This window comes from Ammospiza nelsoni, chromosome 27 (assembly GCF_027579445.1).
Source record: "Ammospiza nelsoni isolate bAmmNel1 chromosome 27, bAmmNel1.pri, whole genome shotgun sequence".
Taxonomy (NCBI): domain Eukaryota; kingdom Metazoa; phylum Chordata; class Aves; order Passeriformes; family Passerellidae; genus Ammospiza; species Ammospiza nelsoni.
The window spans coordinates 6,637,534-6,661,770 of record NC_080659.1 but is presented as its reverse complement, the minus strand read 5'-3'; the positions used below and the strand labels follow the sequence as shown (position 1 = coordinate 6,661,770).

Below are 24,237 nucleotides of genomic sequence, written 5' to 3'. Positions count from 1 at the left end.
GTGGTGGCAGCTTGAGTCAGGGAGACATCTGGTGTGATGCACAATTTTCAGCATGCAGCCAGCCACTCTGGGCCACAGGCCCCTGAACACCACTGCTGGCCCTTTTCCCTGGCAAACAAAAGTCCAGGTTCCTGGACTTTTAGTCCAGGTTCCTAATGGCATTTTACAGGAAGCACTTGCCGCTATCAAAGTACCTTGATTTGGCACTGGTGCCAGCTTGGGTCTGGGAGGCGTCGTACGTATTGTGGAATTTCAGGAGCCAGCTGGCCACTCCAAGCCTGTCACGATCCGTCCCAGTGAATGGATGATGTGATGGTTTGCAGGGGTGATCTCAGGTGCAAAGAACCAACAAGGCACAGGGGATTTGCAGTAATAATCAAAACAAATGCATCTTTATTGAATGACCACAGCAAAATGTGATAGAGACATTAAGGGAGAGAAAAAGACAGAGAAAGAGAGAAGAAAAGGGGCGTGGGGGGAGGGCAGGTATAGCTACCAAACATAGATGCGTAGAAGTCCTTTGGTCCAGTCCAGTTGAGGATCTGCCTGTTACGTCGGGGAGATCTCAAAATCTCTAGCTAACTCAGAGATTTTTATTATGATAATTCTATTGAAAATTCTGAGGAGGGGGGAGGAGACAGACACAATAAGGAATAGATGTAACAGTTAGTCCATGTTCTCAGCAGTAAATGAGAGCCATTGTTTTTTTGGTCCAGTGGTCACAAGCTGCAGGCAAACATCTCGGTTTGGTCAGCTTGCCTCCCACACACACTTCCTCCGGGTTGGGGGTTTCAGTCCCAGTCCTTGGAAGGAGCAGAGAGAAGCCTTCTCACATAGGGGTTTCATGTCTCAGTCCTTGATGGAGAAGCTTCTTACATCTCAGTCTGTCTGTCACAGTGGTTGTAAAACAGGTGAAGGTCTTCTGTGGGAGACCCTCTGAAACTCAGAAGTCCAGCCAGGCCGAGAGGTGGAACAGCTTCCAAGGCTATTGTTGCAAAAAGGGCACAGTGCCCCTTCTTCTCATTGGGCTCAGTGTAGCATACAGCAAGCAACACCTGTGAAAACAATAACTTAACACTGTGCTTTCAGATCTCAGGGCCTTTGGCGTGTGACTTTCTCCTTCAGAGCCAGAGATTTTAGACGGGCGGGGGTCTTCTCTTCAGTGGTCCCCCAATGACAATTGTGAGGCAGATGAGGGAAAATTCGGACAGACTCTCATAGGGCCACAGGTCCCTGAACATCAGGGCCGGCCCTTTTCCCTGGCAAACAAAACTCACCAGTCCCGGTTCCTGATGGCAGATTGCAGGACTGTCAAAACAGCCCGAGTTGCTACTGGTGCCAGCTTGGGTCTGGGAGGCATCCGGCACAATGCGGATTTCAGGAGCCAGCCCAGGGGACAATGGCCACACCCTGCCAAGCTCCACCCACGGAGGGGACAGTGGCCACACCTTGCAAGCTCCACCCACCTAGGTGACCATGGCCACACCCTGCCAAGCTCTGCCCATCTAGGTGACAATGGCCATACCATGACAAGCCCCGTCCCCAAGGTGGCAATGCCGACTCCTGCAGGTGACAAAGGGCCCCTCTCCTTTAAGCCCTGGCCACCCTATCTGACAGAGACCCCGCCCTTTTAAGGCCCGCTCATACCCTCAGGTGCCACTCTGGGCGCCGCCATCTTTGAACCGGGCGCAGCCTCCGCCGCCGGTGGGCGTTGCGCGAGTTCCCAACGGATTTTTTCCACCGCGCCGCCCTGATCAGTCTTCCCTGCCCATCCCGCCGCTCCTTCCGCCGCCGCTTCCGCAAAGACGCAACGCAGCTATGCTCGGCCTTGACCTTAACAAACATGGCGGCGGCGCGCCCTGCCTGCCCCTGCCGTAGGGGGAGGTGGCGACGGCGTGCCGTGATGATGCACAAAGCGCGCGACGGCCTGGCGGCGGGGCCCGGTAGGAGCGGGGCCGATTCGGGGCTGGGCGGGGCTGAGAGACCGGGCCGGGCCCGGGCCGGGAGCGAGGGGAAGGGATGACACCGGGGACACCGGGCACGGCCGGAGGTGGCGGGGAAGGGAGGCCTGGGGGGGCGGGCTAGGCTCGGGGGTTCCATTTTGCCGCCCCTCAGGTGAGGCCCTGCCCCGATGCCGCTCCTGGGCAGGCTCGGATAGCGCGAAAAAGGATTTTAGGGACTGTGAAAATGCAGGGAAAAGAATATTAGGATGGCTCCGAGGATGTTCTAGGCAGGAGAAAGGAATGAGTCCATCCCAGGCCTTGAGTCCATTCCCAAACCTCGGGAATGGAGCAGTCATTTATTTTCAGTTTAATTTAATTAATAATTATCTGCCATTAAAATCAAAGATTACGCCCTAGAGCTCCCCAAGCTGTGATTTCCCCTGTGTCTGGTTGATTTGAAATCGCCTGTTTTCCTTGGATTTGACTTTTCCCACCGTGGATAACAATCACAGCCCGTTTTTGGGGCTGTTTATCCTAATTAAAGGAGTTTCTCCTCTTCCTCTGGATCCCCCTGGACCGGGATAGAGGCACCAGTTTTGGGACTTCCAGGTGCTTTTTCCGTGGAAAAAGGGAGGCTGGGAGGCTGGAGTTTGGCCTGGAGGGAGCAGATTTGGGATCAGCCAGGATCGGGAGGAAATCTGGGAAATTTGTCCCAGGGGTATCCCAGTCTGAGGTTGGGATAAATCTGGGGGGACTATCCCAGTCTTTTCCTCAGTTTTGGGGACTTTTCCCCCTCCAAAACCCTAAAATCTGTGAAGGGGCTGGAGAATTCCTGAGGAAAATTGGGAAGGGGCTAGGGAATTTTTGGGAAGGGGCTGGAGAATTCCTGAGGGAAACTGGGGAAGGAAACCTTGGGAACTTTTAATCCCCATCCCTGCACATTTCCAAGGGTGCAAACTCCCAACTCGGCCTGCCTGACCCCAAACCTCAATCCCAGTTTACCCCATAAAAAAAACCCCCAAAAATCCAACCCCAGATCCTTGAAGAACCCTGATTTTTCCCGGTTTCCCAGAGGTTTTGAGGGATGCCCAAGAAATTCCAGGGAGAGAACAGCAAGTCGGCGGCGGCGCGCGCCCGCAGGGCCGAGGCCAAGGCGGCGGCGGAGGCGCGGCGGCAGCAGGAGCTGGAGGATGAGCTCTGGAAGGACGAGGACAAACACGTCCTGAGGAAGGAGCAGAGGAAGGTGGGGATCCCGAAATCCAGAGAGGGAGGAGGTTCCTGGGGTGGCTGTGACCCCCGTGGATCTGTGTGCCCTTCCCAGGAGGAGTGGGAGAAGCGGCACCTGGAGCAGCTGGAGCTGCTCCATCCGTGGGTCAATCTGTGGGTCCATCCATGGATTCATTCACTAATCCATAGGTCCCTCCATGAATCCCTCCATGGATCCCTCCATGAATCCCTCCATGGATCCATCCATGAATCCCTCCATGGATGCATCCACAAATCCATGGGTCATTCCGTTGATCCGTCCATGAATCCACTCATGAATCAATCCATGGATCCATCCATGAATCCATCCACGGGTCCATCCATGGATCCATCCATCAATCCATCCACAAATCCGTGTTCCCTCCCAGGAGGAGCGGGAGAAGCGGCGCCTGGAGCAGCTGGAGCGCCGCAAGGAGCTGCAGCGGCTGCTGGAGGAAGAGGACTCCAAGCTCAAAGGGAAAAGCCCCAAGCAGGGAAATCCTGGGAAAATCACCCGGGCCCAGATCGAGGAGAATGTGCGCAAGGAGCAGCAGCAGAGGGAAAACGCAGATGCAGGTTTGGGAATTCCTCTGTAATTCTGGGCTGGGCAGCTGCTGCTGCTCCAGGAGACACCTTGGGAATGGCTGAGGGAAGCTTGGGGTTCCCGTTCCCTGCAATTGTCCCCAAGAAATCCTGGATGTGGCGCTTTGGGGATGGGGTTTGGTGTTGTGTTTGATCCCAAAGCTCTTTTCTGGATGTAGAATTCTGTGATTTACACTCCTGGTCCTGGGCTTCTTGATTTTCCATGTCCACGTCTATCCCATTCCCACATTTCCCATTCCTACATTTCCTTTTGCAGAGGAAAAACTGATTTGATTTTTTTTTTAGGAAAAATTGAGTTTTCCAAGGAAAAAAAAATTTCCAGAGGAAAAATTGAAGTTTTTTTAGAGGGGAAAATTCCAGATGAAAAATTGAATTTTTTAGAGGAAAAATTAGGGTTTTTAGAGGGGAGAACGGACTTTCCCTGGGGGGTTTTAAAGGAATTGACGAGTTTTCCAGAGGCATGATCCGTTTTTCCCGAGGGAGTTCCTTAGCATTCCCAGTTTTCCTGGCAGGGGAGAAGGAGAAATCGCACCTGGAGCTGCCGCTGGAGGAGAACCTGAACCGGCGGCTGCCCGAGGAGGGCTCTGTGGAGGCGCGTAGCATCGAGGACGCCATCGCTGCCCTCAGGTGTGCCCCAACCCCGAATCTCTGCCAGATCCCCCCGAACCACCCCCCAAAGGTGGTCCCCTGGGAGTTGGGATCCTGGCGGGAAATTTGGGATTTGGGGTGGCTGGGGAGGGGGTGCTGTGTCCTGGGGTTCTGGGCAGGCAGGGGTTGGGATGGGGGTTCCTGTGGGATTGGAGGATCCGGGAAATCCTGTGGGGGTGGGGGGTCCCTGAAATCTGTGGGGGATTCCTGTGGGATTGGGGAATACAGGAAATTCTTTGGGACTGGGGCCACTTCCTTTGGGATGAAGCTGCCCCTGCTGTCCCTGGGGCCATTTTGTTTGGAATTGGGCCATCCCTGGTGCCATTCCCTTTGGGATCGGGGCTGTTTCCCTCAATACCAGCTCCATGCCTGTCCCTGTGCCCTTGGGACTGTGTCCCTCCATGTCCCCATCCCCTTGGGATCAGAGCCATCTCTGCTATCCCTGGTGCCGTTCCCTTTGGGATCAGGGCCATTTTTTTGGGTTTGTGTCTATCCCTCTCCCTGTCCCTCCCATCATGTCTGTCCCTGTCCCCATCCCCTCCTGACCATGTCCCTGTTCCTCACTGTCCCCGTCCCCCATGACTATGTCCCTCCCTGTTCCGTGGCATGTCTCAGCCCTGTCCCCATCCCTTCCTCAAGCCTGTGGCTTGTGGGATGTGTCCCCGTCCCCCCTGATGGACACATCCCCGTCCCCCCTATGGCTCGTGGGATGTGTCCCTGTCCCTCCCTGTCTCCCCAAGACCATGTCCCTCCCTGTCCACCAGCATGACCGTGTCCCCCCATGTTGCCATCCCCTCCTGACACGTCCCTGTCCCCAGTGTGTCCCTGTCCCCCTGTTACTATGTCCCTCCCTGTCCCCTGCATGCCCCATCCCCTCCTGACCATGTCCCTCCCTGTCCCCAGCGTGACCCAGCCCTGTCCCCATTCCCCCTGTGACCATGTCCCTCATGTCCCCAGTGTGTCCCAGCCCCTGGAGCGCCACCCTGAGCGCCGCCTTCGCGCCGCCTTTGCTGCCTTCGAGGAGCTGCAGCTGCCGCGCCTGCGGCGGGACAACCCCAACATGCGGCTGAGCCAGCTGCGCCAGCTGCTCAAGAAGGAGTGGATGAGGTCCCCCGAGAACCCCCTGAACCAGCGCCACAAACCCTACAACAGCCACCAATAGCCCTGTGCCTCCCTGGACTGGGATCCTCACCAGGACCCTTCTACCCCCGCGGGGTTTTGGGGGTTTTTCTCTCTCCCCACCCGTGGATTTGGGGCGAGCTCGAGGTTGGACTGATGCCACCTTCTCCTTCCTGAAATTCCCTGGGAAAAGCGGCTCTCAATGGCTCTCAGGTGTCCCTTGGCATTCCCTCCTTGGAGTTCTGGAGTTGTCACGTGGAAAATGCTCCTGGGGTGTGAACCTGAAGTGATTCTAGACCCTGGATCTCCCCTGGGTGTCCCTGGTCCTGTTTCCTCTGGGACTGGGGTATCCCTGAAACCCCTGCTCCTGGGATATCCATGAAATCCCTGCTCCTGTTTCCTTTGGGACATCCCTGAAATCCCTGCTCCAGTTTCTCTGGGATTGGGATATCCTTGAAATCCCTGCTCCTGTTTCTTGGGAATTTGGATGTCCTTGAAATCCCTGTTCCCATTTCCTTTGGATTGGGATATCCCTGAAATTCCTGCTCCCATTTCCTTTGGGATTGGGATATCCCTGAAATCCCTGCTCCCATTTCCTTTGGGATTGGGATATCCCTGCTCCTGTTTCCTTTGGGATTGGGACCATTTTCTTTGGGATGGGCCTATCCCTGAAATCCCTAGTGCCATTTCCTTTGGGACTGGGGCAGAAGCATTGGGAAGAGGGAAAATCCCTCAGGGAGGAGTGGGAAAAGCCTTTCCTGGGGGGGACAGGCACTCCAGGTGACATTCCCAGTGTCCTCTGGAATACTGGGCCCCAAATCCACCCAGAGGAGGGATTCCCATCCTTTGGGAGTGGAATTCCTTCCCAGGAATTGGTCTGGAGGTGCCATGCAACTTCCCCAAATCCCATGGGATTCATCCAGGCTCATCCTTTTCCCTCTTTTTGGGACTGCCCCCACTGGGCTGGGCACTGTTCCCACATCCCAGAATTCCCAAATCCAGCCAAGGAGGAGTGACACCCCCACCCCACCCCCCCCTCCCTTTGTGTGAGTTTGGTGTGTTTGAATTCAATTAAAAATTTAAAGAAAAAAAACCAAAATCTGATTAAATTGGGGAAGGGATAATTTGGGAAGGGTTTGGGGGGACACTTTCCCTGCCTTGCTCAGTTTTATCCCTGAAAATGTGGAAGATCCCCCTTGAACTGGGGGTGGGATTCCTGCTTGGACTGAGGGGGGTTCTCTCCCTTTGGGACCCCCCCCCCCAGGTTGTTGCTGAGGAGGGGAATCCCCCATCGCACTGCTTCTGGAATGAGGAACCCCCAGGAGTGTGTCCCCACCTGTTTCCATTCCGGGAATTCCCCTTCCCGAATTCCAGTGGTGTCCCCTGGGAATTCCCTTTCCCAATTCCCTTCCTTTTCCCATCCCCATTCCCCACTCCCATTCGCTGTTAAATTCCCCATTCCCTGTTCCCATCCCCATTCCTGTTCTCATTCTCTGTTCCCCATTCCCATCTCTGTGCCCCATTCCCATTCTCTGTTCCCCGTTCCCATTCCCCATCCCTATTCCCATTCCCTGTTCCCATTCCCATCCCCATTCCCTGTTCCCCTTTCCCCTTCCCAATCCTATTCCCAATCCCATTCCCAGTGTCCCCTCATCTCCCCCCAAATCAGCCCCATGGGATCAGGGGGAATTGAGGGGACCCCAAAATATTTCCGGGGTACCCCCCGGCTTTAGGGGATTTGGGGGAGCCCCTCCATGCCAGGGGGTCCCCATTAAAGGGGGGAATCCCCCAGCGGGGGAAGGGGCGGGATTAGTGGGGAATCCCCTATTTCCCGTGGGATTTGGGGGAATCCCGCAGTGCGGTATCCCGCAGTCCCGGTATCCCACCCGCGCCGTCCCCCGGCAAAGCGGCTCCTGAGGGGACGGGGGGGATCCCCGCTGCAGTGGAGGGAGGGGTGGAGTAGGGAGGGGATTCCCTGTCCCTCCCCCCTCGGGGACTCCCCTCCTCCCTTTTTCCATCACTTGGTGGGGGGAGAGACGGGACATTGCCATGGCAACGAGCGGGGGGGAGGACAGCGGGATCGGCTGGCATGGGGGAACCCCCCCCGGCCCCAAATCGGGCATCATCCCGCCAAACCGAGCACCCGCCCTGTATCGGGCATCCTCCCCCTATCCCCGAGGCCCCGCCCTCTCCCGCCCGGGTCCCGCCCTCTGCAGCACGACCCCCCTTCAGCATCCCCTCCCCCCGGCGCCGAGCGGGGATTGCGGGCGTGGGACCGAACAGAGGGATAGGGACACACGGAAAGGTGACACACGGTCAGGGACAGGGACATACAGTCAGGGGACACGGACACAGGGACAAGGGCACACGAACAAGGACATAGAAACAGGGACAGGGACATACGGACAGGGGACAGGGACACAGAGACAGGGACCCCGTGCTTTGCACATACACCCATGCTCACCGCTCCTCGCCCCCCGTTCTTTGTTCCCCGCAAACCTCCGCCCCTGTCCCCCGAACCCGCCGTGCCAGCCCCGCTGCTCACCCCCCCACTCCCCCCGTGTCCCCAAATCCCCGTGGTGTGACAAAGGACCGGGGCTGCGGGAAGGGGGCGACACTCCAGCCTCCCCCCCACCCCGTGTGTGACACGCCCAACCCGGGGTCACCCCACGCCCCCTCCCCACCGCCAGCACCCCCGGGGGCGACACCGACACCTTAGCGGGAGGCACAAAGCCCCACCTGGGGGCCGCCCCGATGTCACCGGTGTGGGGGGGGAGCCGCGGGTGGGCGATCGCCCCCGGCCCCGCGGCTGCGGCGGAGCGCGGGGAGGGGACCCCGTTAGGCGGCGGGATTTATCCGCAGCGGCGGCCCGGAGCCTCCGGGAAGAACCGGGAAGCCCCGGGAAGCCCCGAGAGGCGGCGGGGCGGGTGCGCGCGGCTGCGCGTGTGGAGCGGCATCGTAACGGCGCCGCATCGCCGCCCGCAGCCCCCGCGGCCGCCGCCTGCGCGCTGGGGAAACCGAGGCACGGCGCGGCAGGGAGGGGCTCGGCGGCACCGCGGAGCCGCTGTCCAGGCTCGCCCCCGGCCCCTGGTTGTGCCACCGGGACCCGCTGGGATCCCGGGCTCGGCGCCGCACGTGTCGCCGCCACCGGGCCATGGTCAGCGGCGGCAGTGCCCGAGGGCAGCGGAGGCCGGGGGTTGGCGGCAGGTGGGTGAATTTGTGGGGGGTCCGCGAGGGTGGGGACCCCCACCGCCCCTCCGCTCCAGGGGCGGCTACCGGTGCTGGGGAAGCCTGTGGCTTGCGGGAATCCCGGGAATCCCCTGGCTCGGGAGGATCCCCCCGCTCGCGGGAAGCCCCCGGCGCAGAGGCGGGGGGGTGCCCGGGAGGGTTGGCAAGGGGAGGGGGCACCACGGAGGGGTTCCCCGGGGGTTCCCCGGTGTTCCCAGGCTCCGGGGTGTCCGAGGCCTACTCAGCCCCATCCGGTGCGGCGGCGGTGGGGGGGAGTTGGGGCAGGGGGGACGCGGGAGCAGCCCCCGGCGGTGACAATGAGGACGCTCTGGGAGTGACAGTGGCCGGCTAAAAATATCGCGGGCTGCCACCCACCGCCAGCGCCGCGGCCTCAAGGTCACTGCCCTGCCGGGGGGGACGCGGGGGCGTGGGGCGGGGAAGCCCTCGACCCCCCCCGCACGCTGCCGCTGTCGCCAGTGTTGCTCCTCCGAGCCGAGAGCCGACAGCGCCCGCCGCCCTCCGGGGCCCCCCGACGCTCCCCGTAGCACGGGGCCGTGGCAAGTGAGCCGGCGCGGGGGTGGCAGCGGCGGGGGAACACCCCAGGGGTGGCAGCGGCGGGGGGGACACTCCGGGGGTGGTAGCGGCGGGGACCCCGCGCGTGGCGTTCCCCGGTGTAGGGTGCGGGGACAGCGGGGATGTCCTACCTGGGTGGTGACGAGGGTGGGGACAGCGGGGATGTCCTGTCTGGGGGGTGTTGTGGTGTGTGGGGACAGTGGGGACGCCCTCCCTGCGGGTGTGGGGACAATGGGGATATCCAGCCTTGGGAGGGGACGGCTGTGGGAACATCAGGGACGCCCTCCGTGTGGGTGTGGGCACAGCAGGGATGTCCTGCTTGGGGGCTGTTGTGGTATGGGGACATTGGGGACGCCCTCCCTGCGCTGTTTGTGGTGTGGGGACATCGGGGACTCCCCTCCCTGCGGGGTTCGGCTGCTCGGGGCACCCCCGGCTGATGGAGTCAGGGAAGTTGGGGATCCCCGTCCTTGGGGACAATGTGGCTGCTGTCACCAAAGGCCTGAGCACGGCTAAGGGCTTGGTGGCACTCGGAGCTCCCTCGGTTTTGGCCGCCAGCTGCTGGGGTGGCACAGTGGGGTGGCACTGATGGCACAGGGGAGTGACAGCGATGGCGCAGTGGGGTGACACCTGGCTCAGCAGCCACAAAAAGCAGGGGGACCCAGCGCCACAAGCACAGCTGTGACACCGGGGTGGCACGTCCCGCAGCCACCAGAGCCGGCGGGCCCCGGGGCCGCAGCCGAGCCCGGGGGGAACCGGGGGCTCCGGGCGGGTTCGGGCACCGCGTGGCCCTTGCGGCTTCGACGTGCGGGGCGCAGCCTTTGAGACGGGGACCGTGGGGACACATGGGGGCCTTCCCGCCCCTCGCGACCTTCCCGGTGACCTTGGTCCGCCGCTGGGGACCCTGCGCTGGGGGGGACTCCCTCCTCAGGGTGGGGACCTCCGCCCTGCAGCGGGGACACAGGGCTCCACAAGGGCGTGGGCTGGTTTTGGGAGACCCCCCCCGTCGCCGAGGGCTTTGTGGAGGTGCCAGGGGCGGCGGGCACGGCTGTGTCCCCCGCGGGTGGCCCCGAACGGAGGTCGGCGGTGGCCCGGCGGGGGCAGCCAGGCGGAGCGGCTTTGTCCTTTGGCTGAGCCGAGCGCGTGGGGGAGGCGCAGGGAGAACCCGGTGCGGCGGCTTTGTCTGGGGACGCCGGCGCGGTGGCGGCCAACGGGGGGCGTGGGAAGCCCGGATCCCCCCCGCTGCACCCCCCGGGACCCCCCAGCCCAGCCCCACGCACCCGCGGGGCCCCAAGCAGGTACAGTGGCCCCTGCCGCGCGTCCCCTCCCGAGGCGGGCGGGATGGGGATGGGGTCCCCCCTTGGTTTGGGGGTGTCGCGAGGGGGATCACGTCTGTGTCTGCCAACCCTCAGGACATGGGGGCTATGGCCGTGTCCCCTGGATGCAGCGGCGGTCCCGGGTCTCCCGGCGGGGCTCTGCAGAGGGATTTTCTCGGGGAGACCACGACACTAGGCGGGGATTCCCCGGCGTCGCGGTGGGGCCGGGGAGCTTCGGGTGTCCCCGAGGGTGTGCCACCTCCTGTGCCTCCCCCTGAGCTGTGGGGGACACACGGACGCCCCACGGGTGGCACCGGGCCCGATCCTGCGTGGGGGAAACCCCTCCAGGCCGGGCACTGCCCCTGTGCTCCCACCCCGCTGTGCCGGGGAGGGGAAAACAGGGAGACCTGGGGGTTAGGGTGTTACCACCCCCGGGGGTCCCCCGGTGGCACGGCTGAGCCCTCCCGCTGCTTTTAGGGGAGCCGCGTGGCCTCGTCCTGCTTCCTCTCAGCCGGTCCTGTGCCCCTCCAAAGCACAGTGAGCCCCCCTGCCCTGCCCTCGGAGGGCAGCGGCGGTGCCGTCCCCGGCCCGCCCCTCGCCGGCGGGTGGGCAGCGGGGGCCGGGGGCTCCCGCGGGCACCGCCAGCTGCTCCCGGCCTGGGACATATGGCCAGGATTTGGCGGCGGCCGCAGGAACCGGGACCACGCGGCGGATTTTTGGGGACGGACGGGGGGGACAGCCGGAGGTCTGACGCACTTGGTGCCCCCGGCCAGCCCCGGGCCGCGGTGGCGGCTGGCGGGGAGCCCCGGTGACCCCGGGCGGGGTCATCGCGCTGAACCCGCAACCCCGAGCACCGCAAGCGGGGGTCACCCTGCTGTCCCCGCGGTGCCACCAGCCCGGCTCCCCCCGGATTCGTGCCTCACTCCGCAGCGATGCCCGGGCAGGAATTAGCGAGAGGAGAATAAATAAAACACCCGCGGGGAGCCCGCCGCTATTTATAGCCGCGCCCTCCCCTCCTCTGCAGTTGCTCAGAGGCAGCGCCGCTGCTCCGGGCACAGGGGGAGCAGGGGGTCCCCTTGTCCCCCCGCTGCCACCCCACTGTCACCCCCGGGGCTCTGGGGGCTGCTGCAGCCCGGCCATGGGGTGTCCCGACACGTGTCCCGGCCGCGGGAAGTGCTGTCACTCTTTGCTGTTGCCACCGTGGGTCCTGCCCTAGCTTGGTGGCATCTGCAGCTCTCCCTTGTCCGTTGTCCCCGAGTAGGGGGTGGCAGAGCCACCCGTGGCTGTCCTGATGCAGTGTCACATCCCGGAGCAGGGACCCTGGTGGCTGAGGCTCAAGGACATGCAGTGACTCTGGACCTGCCATGTCCCCATCCCCACCTTGGGGACAATGGGGACAGGCAGGACCACCCTGGGCATGCAGCCACCAGCCAGGCCGTCCCCTTAGGGACAGGGGACAGGGAACAGAGACTAGGGACAGGGGATAGGGGACAGGGACAGAAGGCCTCCCTGGCATGCAGAATCCATCCCTGGGGATGCTTGGGCAGGGGGAAGATGGATCTGGGCCCTGTTTGCGGCCATCCAGAGCAGTGAAGCCACCACGGAGCGGTGCCTCATGAAATATTCAGCGTCCCCAGCCCACGGTGGCCTCACCCACCCCCATCCGAGGTGACAAAAACTTTTCCGGGCTGTGGGGCCTGGCACAGCCTCCAGGGCCCTGGAGGCTGGGGGGAACATTTCCCCTCGTCCCTGCCCGCTGCGGCTTTTTCTTCACCACACCGAATATTAAAAAGAAATCGGAGCCCATTTTCCTGCCATAAATTTGGCAGAATGGAGAGAAAACGATCCGGCCCTGGAGAGGAGCCAGGCCCGGCCACACATCGGGAGCAGGGGTGCGCTGGAGCCGGCCCCGCTCCCCCGGGGCTCCCTGAGGTACCAGGGGTGGCTCAGGCACCGCGGGCCCTGCAGCCCCCTGGGAATGGGAACAGTAGGGGCTGTCCCCTCCTGGTGGCCCCAAAGCCTGGGAGGCGCTGCAGGGATGGGGGAGCGCCCGGGGGCTCACGGGTGATTTGGGGTCTGGGGAGTTGTGGGGTTTTGTGCAAGGGGGGTTTGTGAGGCGGCAATGGGGGTGGAGCAGTAGGGCCGCTCATGCTATGGGGTTTTGGTGTGACAGAGGCCCTCATGCTATGGTGTTTTAGTGTGGTGCAGCCTCTCACACAACAGGGTTGTTGGTGCAATAGGGCCCCTCGTGCAATGGGGTTTTTTTAATGGTGCAGCTCCTCATGCAGCAGGGTTTTAGTGAGACACAGCTCCTCGTGCAATGGGGCTTTTATGGGATGTAACCCCTTGTGCAATGGGATTTTCATGTGATAGAGCCCCCTCGCATACAGTGGGGTTTTCCTGTGGTGAGCTCCTTGTGCAATGGAGTTACTGGTGCAATAGGGCTGATGTGCAATGGGGATATTTTTATGGGGCAGGCCTGTGTGCAATGGGATTTTTATGTGATGTAATCCCCTCATGCAGTGGGGTTATTTGTATGGGGCAGCCCCTCATGCAACAGGGTTATCATGTGATGTAACCCCTTATGCAATGGGGTTGGTGCAGTAGGGCTGCTTGTGCAATGGGGGTTTTTGTACAGTGCAGCCCCTCGTGCAATGGAGTTTTTATGGGGTGTAATCCCCCATGCAATGAAGTTTTCGTGTCAGTAACCCCTCGTGCAACGGGGTTTTTATGGGATGGAACCCTCCGTGCAATGGGGTTATTGGTGCAATAGGGCCCTGCATGCAATGGGTCATAGGTGTGGTGCAGCCCCTCCTGAACAGGGACATCAGTGTGACACAGCCCTGTCTGCCAAGGAGACACTCGTGTGACACAGCCCCTTGTGCCGTGGGGACATTGGTGTGACACAGCCCCTCGTGCAAAGGGGACATTGGTGTGACAGAGCCCCTTGTGCCATGGGGACACTCGTGTGACATCCCCTCGTGCCTGGTGCTTGCTGGTGCAGGGCATAGTGTGACCCCTGGGGGTGGCACTGCCCGGGCAGGACCCTCCTGGGCTGTGCCGGCTCTGTCACCGGGAGGGTTTGGGGACCCCCTAATGCCGCGTGTCCCCTGGGCAGGCGTGGAGGGAAGCCCATGGCCCCCGGACCCCCGGACCGGCCCCACGCCTGGCCCCGGCCCCGCAGCCCCTGACGGTCACGGGACCCCTCCGGGCAGCCCCGGGGAGCCCCAGCAGGTACGGAGGGGTCACGGGGGGTGTTTTGGGTTGCACTGGGGATATTTGGGATGCACCAGGGGAGTTTTGGGGTGACTGGGGGTGTTTTGGGCTGCACTGGGGGTGTTTTGGGGAGCATCGGGGATGTTTTGGGTGCACGGGAGTGTTTTTGGGGGGGACAAGGGGGAGTGATAAATTTTGGGGTGCAGCGAGGCTCGAGAGTGGGGAGGGGGTTCCGAGAGGTGCTGAAGGGTTGGGATGGGGAAGGGGCGTTTTTGGGGAGGGGGGCGCGGGGTCCGGGGGTCTCCGGGAGGGCACGAAAGAAGCAGGGGGCGTGGCCAACACAAGGGGGCGTGACCAAGGGCGTGGCACGGGCTCGTCAGCGGGGGCGGGGGCTGCACGGACCAATCGGATCGCGGGATATGCTCGGACCACGCCTCCAACCCCGCTCCCGGCGCTCCGGTGCCGCCGCCGCGCGCCCCCGGGGACCGGCTCGGGCTGCGGCGGCGGCGGGACCGGGACCTGGCCCTGGCCCGGCGGGCAGGCCCCGGGCACGGCAGGTACCGGGCACGGCAGGGCCGCACCGGGAGTGGGGGGAGCCGCGGCGGAGCCCCCCCGGCAGCCCCGGGCACGGCGCGTTTGGGAGCGGCGGGGACGCGCAGCCGCCGCTCGGGACCAGAGATGTCCCGCGGCTACGGGGAGGGGACAGGGGACAGCGGCCGCCGGGAGCGGAGGTGGCCGAGTCCTGGCTGCCGTGTCCGCAGCGCGGGGGGAGGGACGCGGTTCCGTGGGCAGGACACGGACACGGCCCCGCGGACAGGACGTGTCCCCTCGGGCGGGACGCGTCCCTGTGGTCACCGTGTGTCCCCGCCATGGACAGGACACGGCCGCGTCCCCCGCGAGCGCCACGCGTCCCCGCCGTAGGCGGGACACGGACCTGTGGTCGCTGCGTGTCCCCGTATGGGCAGGACACGTCCCCCACGGGCCGGACATGTCCGTGTGGTCACTGCGTGTCCCCCACGGGCAGGACGTGTCCCCACCGCCGTCGAGGCCGGGCAAACACCCCCCGAGGCCGGGCGAGATCCTCTCTCCCCGCGTCCCCTCCCCGGCCACTCACCGTGTCCCCCCGCGCGTCCCCTATCCCACAGGTCGCCCCCGCGCCGCCGAGCCATGCGGGATCGCCCGGTGCTGTCGCCAGCAGAGCAATGAGCAGCTGCCGCTACAATGGGGGGGTGGCACGGCCCCGGGGCCCCCCAAGCGCCGCCCGCACCCCGCAGCCGCCGCACCGGGACCCGCAGCCGCCGCTGCCCTGCCCCAGCCCCCGCCTGCAGGTAGTGGTGTCCCGGCCCGAGCAGCCCGGGACGGCGGAGCCCGGCCCCACCGCGGCATCCCCGGGGCAGGGGGCGGCGGAGGAGCGGCGGAACCAGAACATCGGCTACAAGCTGGGCCACCGGCGAGCGCTCTTCGAGAAGCGCAAGCGGCTCAGCGACTACGCGCTCATCTTCGGCATGTTCGGCATCGTGGTGATGGTCACCGAGACCGAGCTCTCCTGGGGGGTCTACACCAAGGTGGGGAGGGGTCTCAGGGTAGGGATGCGGGAATCCGGGGTCCGGCTGAGCTCACGGTGGTTCTATGGTGTCGTAGGAATCGTCGTATTCGTTCGCCCTGAAATGCCTTATCAGCCTGTCGACGCTCATCCTGCTGGGGCTCATTGTCATGTACCACGCCAGGGAGATCCAGGTGAGCGCCCCTGGCCGGGGGGGGCGGGGGGCACCTGCTGGCACCTGGCTGGGGGTGTGAGACCGGCAAAAAAACCCAAAAAATAAGGAAAAACCTGACCCCAAAAATAAATAAAAAGAAGTTTTGGGTTTATACTAAAACAAGTCATCCTTAAAATAATACCCATGAGTTAACATAAGTTAATACCTCCTCAAATTAATTCAAAACCCCTCAAATTAACCTAAACTCCTCAAATTAACCCAAAACGCCTCAAATTAACCAAAAAAACCTTTAACTTAACAAAAACACCTCTCAAATTAACCAAGAAAATCTCAAAGTAACAAAAAAATTCAAATTAACCAAAACCCCCTCAAATTAACCAAAACACCCCCTCATATTAACTTCAGACTCCTCAAATTAACCAAAAATCTCGTTAAATTAACCAAAATACCCCTCAAATTAATAAAAAAAAGCTTTACTCAACCAAAAAAACCCCTCAAACTAACAAAATAAATTTCAAATTAACCAAAAAAACTGCCTTAAATTAACCCAAAAGACCTTCAAATTAACCAAAATACCCCCTCAAAATAACCAAAATTACCCCCTAAATTATCTCAAAACCCCTCAAATGAACCCAAACCTCCGCAGCTGTTCATGGTTGACAACGGCGCCGACGATTGGCGCATCGCCATGACCTCAGAGCGTGTCTTCTTCATCGCGCTGGAGCTGCTGGTGTGCGCCATCCACCCCATCCCCGGGCAGTACCTGTTCACCTGGACGGCCCGGCTGGCCTTCACCTACGCGGCCTCGGTGGCCCACGCCGACGTGGACATCATCCTGTCCATCCCCATGTTCCTGCGGCTCTACCTGATCGGCCGCGTGATGCTGCTGCACAGCAAGCTCTTCACCGACGCCTCGTCGCGCAGCATCGGCGCGCTCAACAAGATCAACTTCAACACGCGCTTTGTCATGAAGACCCTCATGACCATCTGCCCCGGCACGGTGCTGCTGGTCTTCAGCATCTCCTCCTGGATCATTGCCGCCTGGACAGTGCGTGTCTGCGAGAGGTGAGTGGCTGGGGAAGGAGAGGAAGGTTGTGGTTTGAGGGTTCTTGTTTTGGGCTTATCATGCGGTTTTCATGGGGTTTTTGTGGGTGGAGGGAAAGTTCGGGGTTTAGGGGTTCCATTTTGGGGTTTTCATAGGTGGAGGCAAAGTCCATAGTTTAGGGGCTCCATTTTGGGGTTTTCTTGGGTGGAGGTAAAGGCTGTAGCTTACGGGTTCCCATTTTGAAGTTTTTGCGGGTGGACTGAAAGGTCAGGGTTTGGAGGTTACAGTTTTGGGGTTTTCATGGGGTTTTCATGGGTGGAGGCAAAGGTTGGGGTTTAGGGGTTCTATTTTGGGGTTTTCATGGGTGGAGGCAAAGGCCATCTTTTCGGGGTTCCATTTTGGGGTTTTCACGAGGTTCTGAGTGAGGAGATTTAGGTGGGAGGGGCTGGGGGTGCAACTGAGGAGGTATCAGGCAGTTTGAGGGGTGGGGAGACCCCCATGGTCAGGATGTTTGGGGTTTCTCAGGTGGAGTTGTCCCCAGGCTCCTCTGTGTCACCTTGGGGTGGGGCCTGATGGGTCTGGGGGTGACAGAGAGGGGACCAAGAGCTGGGGGGTGGCAAGAGGATGAAAACTGGGGGTCCCTCAGCGGGAACCAAAGGTTTGGGGTCCCACAGAGGGGTCTGAAGGTTGAGGGTCCTGCAGAGGGGTGCAAGGAGCTGGAGCTGCCAAGGGGACCAAAGATTTGGAGTCCTGCAGAGGGGACCAAAGATTTGGGGTACCACAGAGGGGTCCGAGATTGTGACCTTGCCACCGAGGGGACCCTCCAGGACTTTCCCTCAGGACGCTCCTCAGCTGCTCCCCGCGGGTGTCTGGGATGTCCCCGCAGGGTGTCTGGACTGTCCCTGCAGGGTGCCGAGAATGTCCCCGCAGGATGCCAGGAATGTCCTCGCGGGGTGCCCGGGATGTCCCCGCCGTGTCCCCGCCCCTGCTGGCCCCGAGCCCCCCCAGCCCCCCGGGGTCGCGCATTAACCGCTGTTGTTTTCCCTCCCTGCCCGCTCTGCTGCTTGCAGGGACAAACTGTGAGTGACCGCGGGGACCGTCCCGAGTGACCGCAGGGACCGTCCCCCGCCCCAGGCTTCTGCTCCCCGAATCCCCAGAATTTAGGATTGGCTGCGGCCGAGGGCGGGCGGGGGGCGCGGAAAGGGGCCTGGAGCCCTTTTCCTCTTGGAACCTCAGCAGCTGTTTCCTGTCCCCTCCCCACTGTCTCCCGCCTTGGGGACCTCCGTGGTGGCCGTGGGGAACTTTCAGAGAGACCCTACAAGGAGCTGGGAGTCTCCAAAGGGTTTTATTTTCTCCTGGGATCCGACTTTTGTCCCTTCACCTTTCCCCTCCTGGCCCCGCGCGTTTTGTGTTCCTTGAGGGGGAATCCCGGGTGTTCCTTGGGAATGCGGGTCCCGGGAATTGTCACCATGCTGTCACTTCCCCCCTCGCTTCGGGCAGTCCCTGCCGAGTCCCTGCCGGGTGAGGTTCCAAGCCCATACCGGGTTGGGAAGCAGCAATCCTAAATTCCTATGCTTGAGACCCCACAGTCCCACCCCGGCTTGTTCCTCTGTCCCTTTTCCCTTTTCTGACCCCATTTTGCCTTTTCCCACCCCCTTTCCCTTTTGCCACCCCATTTCCCCTTTCCCATCCCATTTCTCTTTTCCCAGTCCCATGTCCCTTTTCCCACCCCATTTTCCCCTTTCCCAATCCCATTTCCCCTTTTCCCACCCCATTTCTCTTTCCCCAATCATATTTTCCCCTTTTCCCACCCCATTTTCCCCTTTCCCCAGTCCCATTTCTCTTTGTCTCATCCCATTTCCCCCTTTCCCAATCCCCTTTTCCCCTTTTCCCATCTCATTTCCCCGCATGTCCCTGTCTCCTTGCCCGGCTTGGCCGCTGCTCTGTGTCCCCCAGCTGGGCTTGTCTCCACCCTTGGGGACAGGGGGGTGGTGGCACCATGGTGTTTGTGACATCGGAATCTCACAGTGTCCCCCGCTATCCCCTCCGGTGTCACCTGCGGTGGCCTTTGGGGATGCACAGTGACATCGGCATTCCGCGTTTTTGGGGACAGTGGTGCCACCTCTGTGCTGTCCCCTCAGCGTCCCCCAATGCCAAGGGGACACAGCTCGGCTGTGGGACACCCCTTGGTGTCTCCAATTCTGGCTTGGGGACAACGCCCCAAATCCACGATGGGCACAATGGGCACAAAATGGGGGGGGATCCAACGACCGTGGTGACATCGCTGTCCTGCACTTCTGGGGACAGCAGTGCCACCTCTGTGCTGTCCCCTCATTGTCCCAGTGGGACACAGCCTGGCCATGGGACATCCCCATGGTGTCCCCAATTCCATTTTGGGGACAACGCCCCAAATCCACTGCAATGGGCACAAAATGGGGGGGAGGAAACAAATTATGGTGGTGACAGCGGTGACAGCAGTGCCACCGCCCTGCACAGGTACCACGACAAGCAGGAGGTGACCAGCAACTTCCTGGGGGCCATGTGGCTGATCTCCATCACTTTCCTGTCCATTGGCTACGGGGACATGGTGCCACACACCTACTGCGGCAAGGGCGTGTGCCTGCTCACCGGCATCATGGTGAGCGTGGGGACAGCCGGGGGACACGGCTGGGGACAGGCTGGGGACACGGGGACATGGCTGGGGACAGCGACAGGAGACAGGCAGGGACACAGCAGGGTACACCAAGAGGGGACACTCTGAGGGGACACTGCATGGGGACATACCAGGGGACACCAAGAGGGCACATGGAAGAGTACACCAAGAGGTGACAACATGAGGGGACACGGCCTTGGGGACACCGCGAGGAGATTTTCCACTTGGGAAAAGTGATTATTTTTAACTCCAGATTGAGAAGCAAACTGGAATTTCCGTTTCCTGCCATGTTTTTGTTTTTAATTTTTAAACCCAAAATAATGCAAAAATGCAAACGAACAGGTGGAGATAACACTGTCCCAAATGTCCCCGCAGGGCGCCGGCTGCACCGCGCTGGTGGTGGCCGTGGTGGCCCGGAAGCTGGAGCTGACCAAAGCTGAGAAACACGTCCACAACTTCATGATGGACACGCAGCTCACCAAGCGGGTGAGAGCGCCTGGCTTGGCCCAAAAAATGGGGAAATCCTGGTAACAATGGGAAAAAAATGTTAAAATTGGGGAAAATTCCATTAAAATGGGGGAAATCCCATTAAAAGTGGAAAAAACTCTGTTAAAATTGGGGTGAATCCTATTAAAATTGATTAAAAGGGGAAAAAGTCCTGTTAAAACCCATTAAAATGGGAAAAATCCCCTTAAGACTGGGAAAAGCCCATTAAAACCTGGAAATACCACATTAACCAAGAAAAAATTCCATTAAAATAATGAAAATCTCAATTAAAACTGCAAAAAAAATTAAAAGTGGGGAAAACCCCATAAACAATGGGAAAAACCCCCAAAAAACTGGAGAGGAAATGGGAAAAAATGGGAAAAAGCCAATTCTGATGTCCCTTCATGGGTGCCCTGTGGGATTTGGGGTCGCAGGTGAAGAACGCCGCTGCCAACGTGCTCAGGGAAACGTGGCTCATCTACAAGCACACCAAGCTGGTGAAGAAGATCGACCACGCCAAAGTTCGGACCCACCAGCGTAAGTTCCTTCAAGCCATCCATCAGTAAGTGCCACCGCTTTTCCTGCTTCCTTGTCACCCTCCCTGGCCACAGGCCTGTCTCCAAAGGGGGTGTATCCCCTCTGGGTGGGTGACAGATGGTCAGCATTGGGGTGGCCTGGGTTTGTCACCCTGGCGGGTGTCTCTGCTGGGTTCGTCACCTGGTTTTGGTCTCTGTCCTGTCCTTGTCCCCGGCCTTTGTCCCCATCTCTTGGCCTTGACCTCTGCCCCATTCCTTGTCCCCATTCCTTGTCCCCAATTCTTGTCCCCATTCCTTGTCCCCCCATTCCCAATGTTCCCCTCCCCTGGCCTTGTCCTCTATCCTGTTCTTGTCCCCATTCTTGTCCCCTGTCCCTGTCCTTGTGCCTTGTTCTCTGTCCCTCATTCCCTTGTCCTCTGCCCTCTCTCTTTGTCCCCGTCCCCTGTCCTTGTTGTCCATCTGCTGTCCCCATCCCTGTTCCATCCCTGTCCTCTTGTGCCATTCCGTGTCCCCCGCCTCTGCTGTCCCCTGTCCCTGTCCCCATTACTGTCCCCCTCCTGTCCCTGTCCCTCATCCCCCCACCGGTCACCTTTGAGGTGACCCTTAGGCACCTCCATCTCCCGGGTGGGGTCTGCGGGTGGCCTGGCTGGGACAGGGGGGTCCCTTTGGGTCCCTTTTTGGGGTCTCTTTGGGGTGGTGGTGGTGTCACTGCCGCACTGTCCCCTCGCCTTTAACCCTTTGTTTTCCCTCTGCTGCGCCGCCCCCGCAGAGCTCAGAAGTAAGTGCCCCCCCTCCCCTGCCCCCCCAGCTTTGCACGGGCTCTGCCTTCACATTTGTGGTGGGGGGGAGACCCCAAAAACCCGGGGGGGGCTGATTTGGGGGGGAGGGGCTGAGCTTGATGGGAGGGGCTGCACGTTTGAGGGAGAGGCTGCATGGGGGGGGACAGGGGGGACAGAGGTGACAGAAGTGACAGCACTGCCGGGGGAGGGGGGTCACAGAGCTCCTGAGGGGGGTGACAGTGCTACCGGGTGGGGGGGGGACACCACGCCTGCATGGTGACAGTGCTGCCGGGGGTGTCCCCAAGCCTGCCATTGTCCCCTCAGGCTAAGGAGTGTGAAGATGGAGCAGCGCAAACTCAACGACCAGGCCAACACCCTGGTGGACCTGGCCAAGGTGAGCTCCTTCCAAAAACCCCATTGCTGTGGGGTCAGACCAGCTTTGAACCCCACATTTTTATGGGATCAGCCCCTCCCTAAACCCCCCCTTTTTATGGGGTCAGACCCAGCTCCTACCACTCCCTGTTTTTATGGTATCAGACCCCCTGACCCCAAAAAACCCCATTGTTATAGGATCAGCCCCCCCCAAATCCCCCTGTTTTTATGGGATCAGACCCTCCTCAAACCCCCCATTGTTTTGGAGTCACACCCATCCCTGACCCCGAACCTCCCATTTTTTGGGGTGGCACTGATCCCTGCCCCAGACCCCAATGTTTTTGGGGTCTCGCTGACCTGTGCTCCCACAGCCCTGTTGTTTTAGGGTCCCCCTGACCCCAACCCCCATTGCAGACACAGTCGGTTATGCCTGACCCCAAACCCCTGTTGTTATGGGGTTTCACTGCCCCCAACCCCCATATTTTGGGGTCTCGCTGCCCCCAACCCCCATTGCAGACACAGTCGCTGACCCCTTCCCCCAAAGTCCCCCTATTTTTGGAGTCCCCCTGACCGTGCCCCATTGCAGATGCAGTCAGTGATGCCTCACCCCAAACCCCCCCTATTTTTGGGGTCCCCCTGACCCCAAATTCCTTTGTTTTGGGGTCCCCCTGACCGTGCCCCATTGCAGACGCAGTCGGTGATGCTGGAGCTGCTCTCAGAGCTGCAGGAGCGCCATGAGGAGCTGGGCCGGCGCCTGGGGGCCCTGGAGGTGCAGCTGGAGGCGCTGGGGGGGCTCCTGCAGGCGCTGCCCGCGCTGCTCGGCCGCACCCTGCGCCAGCCGGCGGCCCGGACAGCCCCGGGGACAGCCCTGGGGACAGCGGGGACACCGCGGGACACCACCGCGCCCTGCAGCCCCCGCCACGGCAGCAACAGCAGCGACAACCCCGAGCTGTCCCCCCGGGCCGCCTCGGACAGCGGATGAGGGACAGCGGCAGGACACCTGTGTGTCACCCGTGTCACCGTGTGTCACCCGTGTCGTCTCGGACAGCAGCTGAGGGATGGCAGCGGGACACCTGTGTCACTGTGTGTCACTTGTGTCACCCGTGTCACCGTGGCCGAGGGACAGCAGCGGCACACCCATGTCACTGTGTGTAACCTCGGGGTGATGGGGACAGCACCGTGTCACCGTGTGTGACCATCACCCTGGACGGCAGCTGACAGACGGCAGCGGGACACCTGTGTGTCACCCGTGTCACCGTGTGTCACCCGTGTCACCTCGGACAGCAGCTGAGGGACAGCGGCAGGACACGCGTGTTATGTCACCATGTGTCAGTCACCTCGGGGTGATGGGCACAGCACCATGTCACCGTGTGTCACCACGTGTCACCGTGTGTTCCCTCGGCCAGCAGCTGAGGGGTGCTGGGGCCACCCTCCTGTCCCCTTCTGTCACCCTCCCACCCCTTTGGACTGTGGCAATGGGGTGGGGGGGGCATGGGGCACCCCCCTGTCACCTTCTGTCACCTGGGACAGCGGATGACGCCGTGGCGGGGAGGGGGTTGGGGACACCCCCAGACACCTTGGTGTCCCCCCCAGTCCCAGGAGGGCGGTTTTGGCGTGTGGGGGGAGGGTCTCAGAACCCTTTGTACCTCCCTGGTTTTGGGGTGCAGGGGGATCTCCCATCCCCTCACTCTCCCCGCGGTTTTGGGGTGCGGGGGATTCCCCGTGTTTATCTCTGGCCATCGTGTGGCTGTTCCCGTAGCTTTGTTCTGGAAAGCTCTGTATAAAAACTCCTGCGTTCACTGTGCTGGACCCCCCCAAACCCCCCCGGGACCCCCCAAGTGGTGGGAGCCGAGCTGAGCCTTTTTTTTGGGGGGGGGGGGTGCTGGAGAGGGGAGGGGACAAGGGACAGAGGGGACAAACCAGGAGCCATGAGTGGTTTTTGGGGGGAGGCTGAAATTTGGGGACAGGGTGGGGGGGGTTCGAAGAGGGGGGAGACCCCCGTGGTGAGCCCCAAAATGCGGGCAAGGGGGTGTATTTTTTCGGGGGAGGGGTCTCCATTCGTGGCTCTGCCCCCAAAGTGACCTTGGCGACGTCACCGTCACCTCTCCGTGCCTCAGTTTCCCCCAGCTGGAAATTTGGGGGGGGGGGGGAATTTGGGGGGGGCACCCCTGGATGCAATTCTGAGCCCATCTCCCACCCCCTGGAGGAGCCCATCCCTCCCCACAGTCCTGGACCCCTGCCCAGGGTCCGGTTCTGTCTGCTTCCTCTTTGCGGGGGGGGGGGGGGGGGGTCGTGGGTGGGATTTGGGGGGGATTTTGGGGGGATTTGGGGTTTTTTGGGGGAGCTGAGGCACAAATTAAAGGAGCCTGAACTGGACGTGTCGCTCTCTGCTCGGCCTGGGGACGGGGGTTTGGGGGGATTTTGGGGAGGTTTGGGGGGGATTTTTTGGGTTTTGGGCGGATTTTGAGGGATTTTTGGGTTTCCCCCTCCCCGTGAGCTCCCCCCACCTTGGGAACTTTGTGGAGGTGACAAAACCCCGCGTGGGCTTTTGGGGCAGATTTTGGGGGACCCCAGACCCTTTTTGGGGCGCCGGGAGTGTGAGGGACACTCCGCGGGTAGGGGAGTGGGGTGGTGGCCCCGTGGTGGCCCCGTGCGACAATCGGGGTGGCGCAAGGCTGTCAATGATTAACGCACGGTGCCGGGCAGCGGTGGCACTGGTGGCACTGCTGGTCGGGCACTGGGGAGCAGCCAGGAGACATC

The 24,237-nt window shown here is 61.2% G+C and overlaps 2 protein-coding genes and 1 long non-coding RNA gene across 5 annotated transcripts; 2 read left to right on the top strand and 1 right to left on the bottom strand.

The window, feature by feature from the left end:
• Nucleotides 1–363: 363 nt before the first annotated feature.
• Nucleotides 364–1,833, bottom strand: LOC132084704 (uncharacterized). The gene is made up of 2 exons (XR_009420097.1): nt 1,648–1,833; nt 364–1,055 (listed from the first exon to the last, which is right to left on the bottom strand). It is a non-coding gene; the product is annotated as an uncharacterized LOC132084704 (long non-coding RNA).
• CCDC124 (coiled-coil domain containing 124) lies at nt 1,821–6,657 on the top strand. Of its 2 annotated transcripts, none has more exons than XM_059489950.1 (5): nt 1,821–1,943; nt 3,016–3,186; nt 3,578–3,764; nt 4,304–4,418; nt 5,397–6,657. In XM_059489950.1, exons 2-5 carry the CDS (start codon nt 3,028–3,030, stop codon nt 5,599–5,601), a joined length of 666 nt encoding a protein of 221 aa, XP_059345933.1. In that variant the 5' UTR covers nt 1,821–1,943; nt 3,016–3,027; the 3' UTR covers nt 5,602–6,657. The 2 variants fall into 2 exon arrangements, with proteins under 2 accessions (XP_059345933.1, XP_059345932.1); XM_059489949.1 differs by lacking the exon at nt 1,821–1,943 and adding an exon at nt 2,093–2,552.
• Nucleotides 6,658–8,600: 1,943 nt separating this feature from the next.
• On the top strand, nt 8,601–23,377 carry KCNN1 (potassium calcium-activated channel subfamily N member 1). 2 transcript variants are annotated; one of them, XM_059489720.1, is made up of 10 exons: nt 8,601–8,765; nt 13,791–13,906; nt 15,034–15,453; nt 15,530–15,625; nt 16,253–16,671; nt 19,148–19,289; nt 19,680–19,790; nt 20,225–20,352; nt 21,430–21,499; nt 22,166–23,377. In XM_059489720.1, the coding sequence occupies exons 3-10, from the start codon at nt 15,091–15,093 to the stop codon at nt 22,457–22,459; spliced, it is 1,623 nt and encodes a 540-aa protein (XP_059345703.1). In that variant the 5' UTR covers nt 8,601–8,765; nt 13,791–13,906; nt 15,034–15,090; the 3' UTR covers nt 22,460–23,377. The 2 variants fall into 2 exon arrangements, with proteins under 2 accessions (XP_059345703.1, XP_059345701.1); XM_059489718.1 differs by lacking the exon at nt 8,601–8,765 and adding an exon at nt 9,277–9,347.
• Nucleotides 23,378–24,237: the final 860 nt, after the last annotated feature.

Coding starts and splice junctions, on each gene's coding strand:
- KCNN1 (XM_059489720.1), top strand. CDS start 15,091: ATGAGCAGCTGCCGCTACAATGGGGGGGTGGCACGGCCCCGGGGCCCC. Junction 15,454..15,529: donor CCTGGGGGGTCTACACCAAG/GTGGGGAGGGGT, acceptor ATGGTGTCGTAG/GAATCGTCGTATTCGTTCGC. Junction 19,290..19,679: donor GCCTGCTCACCGGCATCATG/GTGAGCGTGGGG, acceptor ATGTCCCCGCAG/GGCGCCGGCTGCACCGCGCT.
- CCDC124 (XM_059489950.1), top strand. CDS start 3,028: ATGCCCAAGAAATTCCAGGGAGAGAACAGCAAGTCGGCGGCGGCGCGC. Junction 3,187..3,577: donor TGAGGAAGGAGCAGAGGAAG/GTGGGGATCCCG, acceptor GTTCCCTCCCAG/GAGGAGCGGGAGAAGCGGCG. Junction 4,419..5,396: donor GACGCCATCGCTGCCCTCAG/GTGTGCCCCAAC, acceptor TCATGTCCCCAG/TGTGTCCCAGCCCCTGGAGC.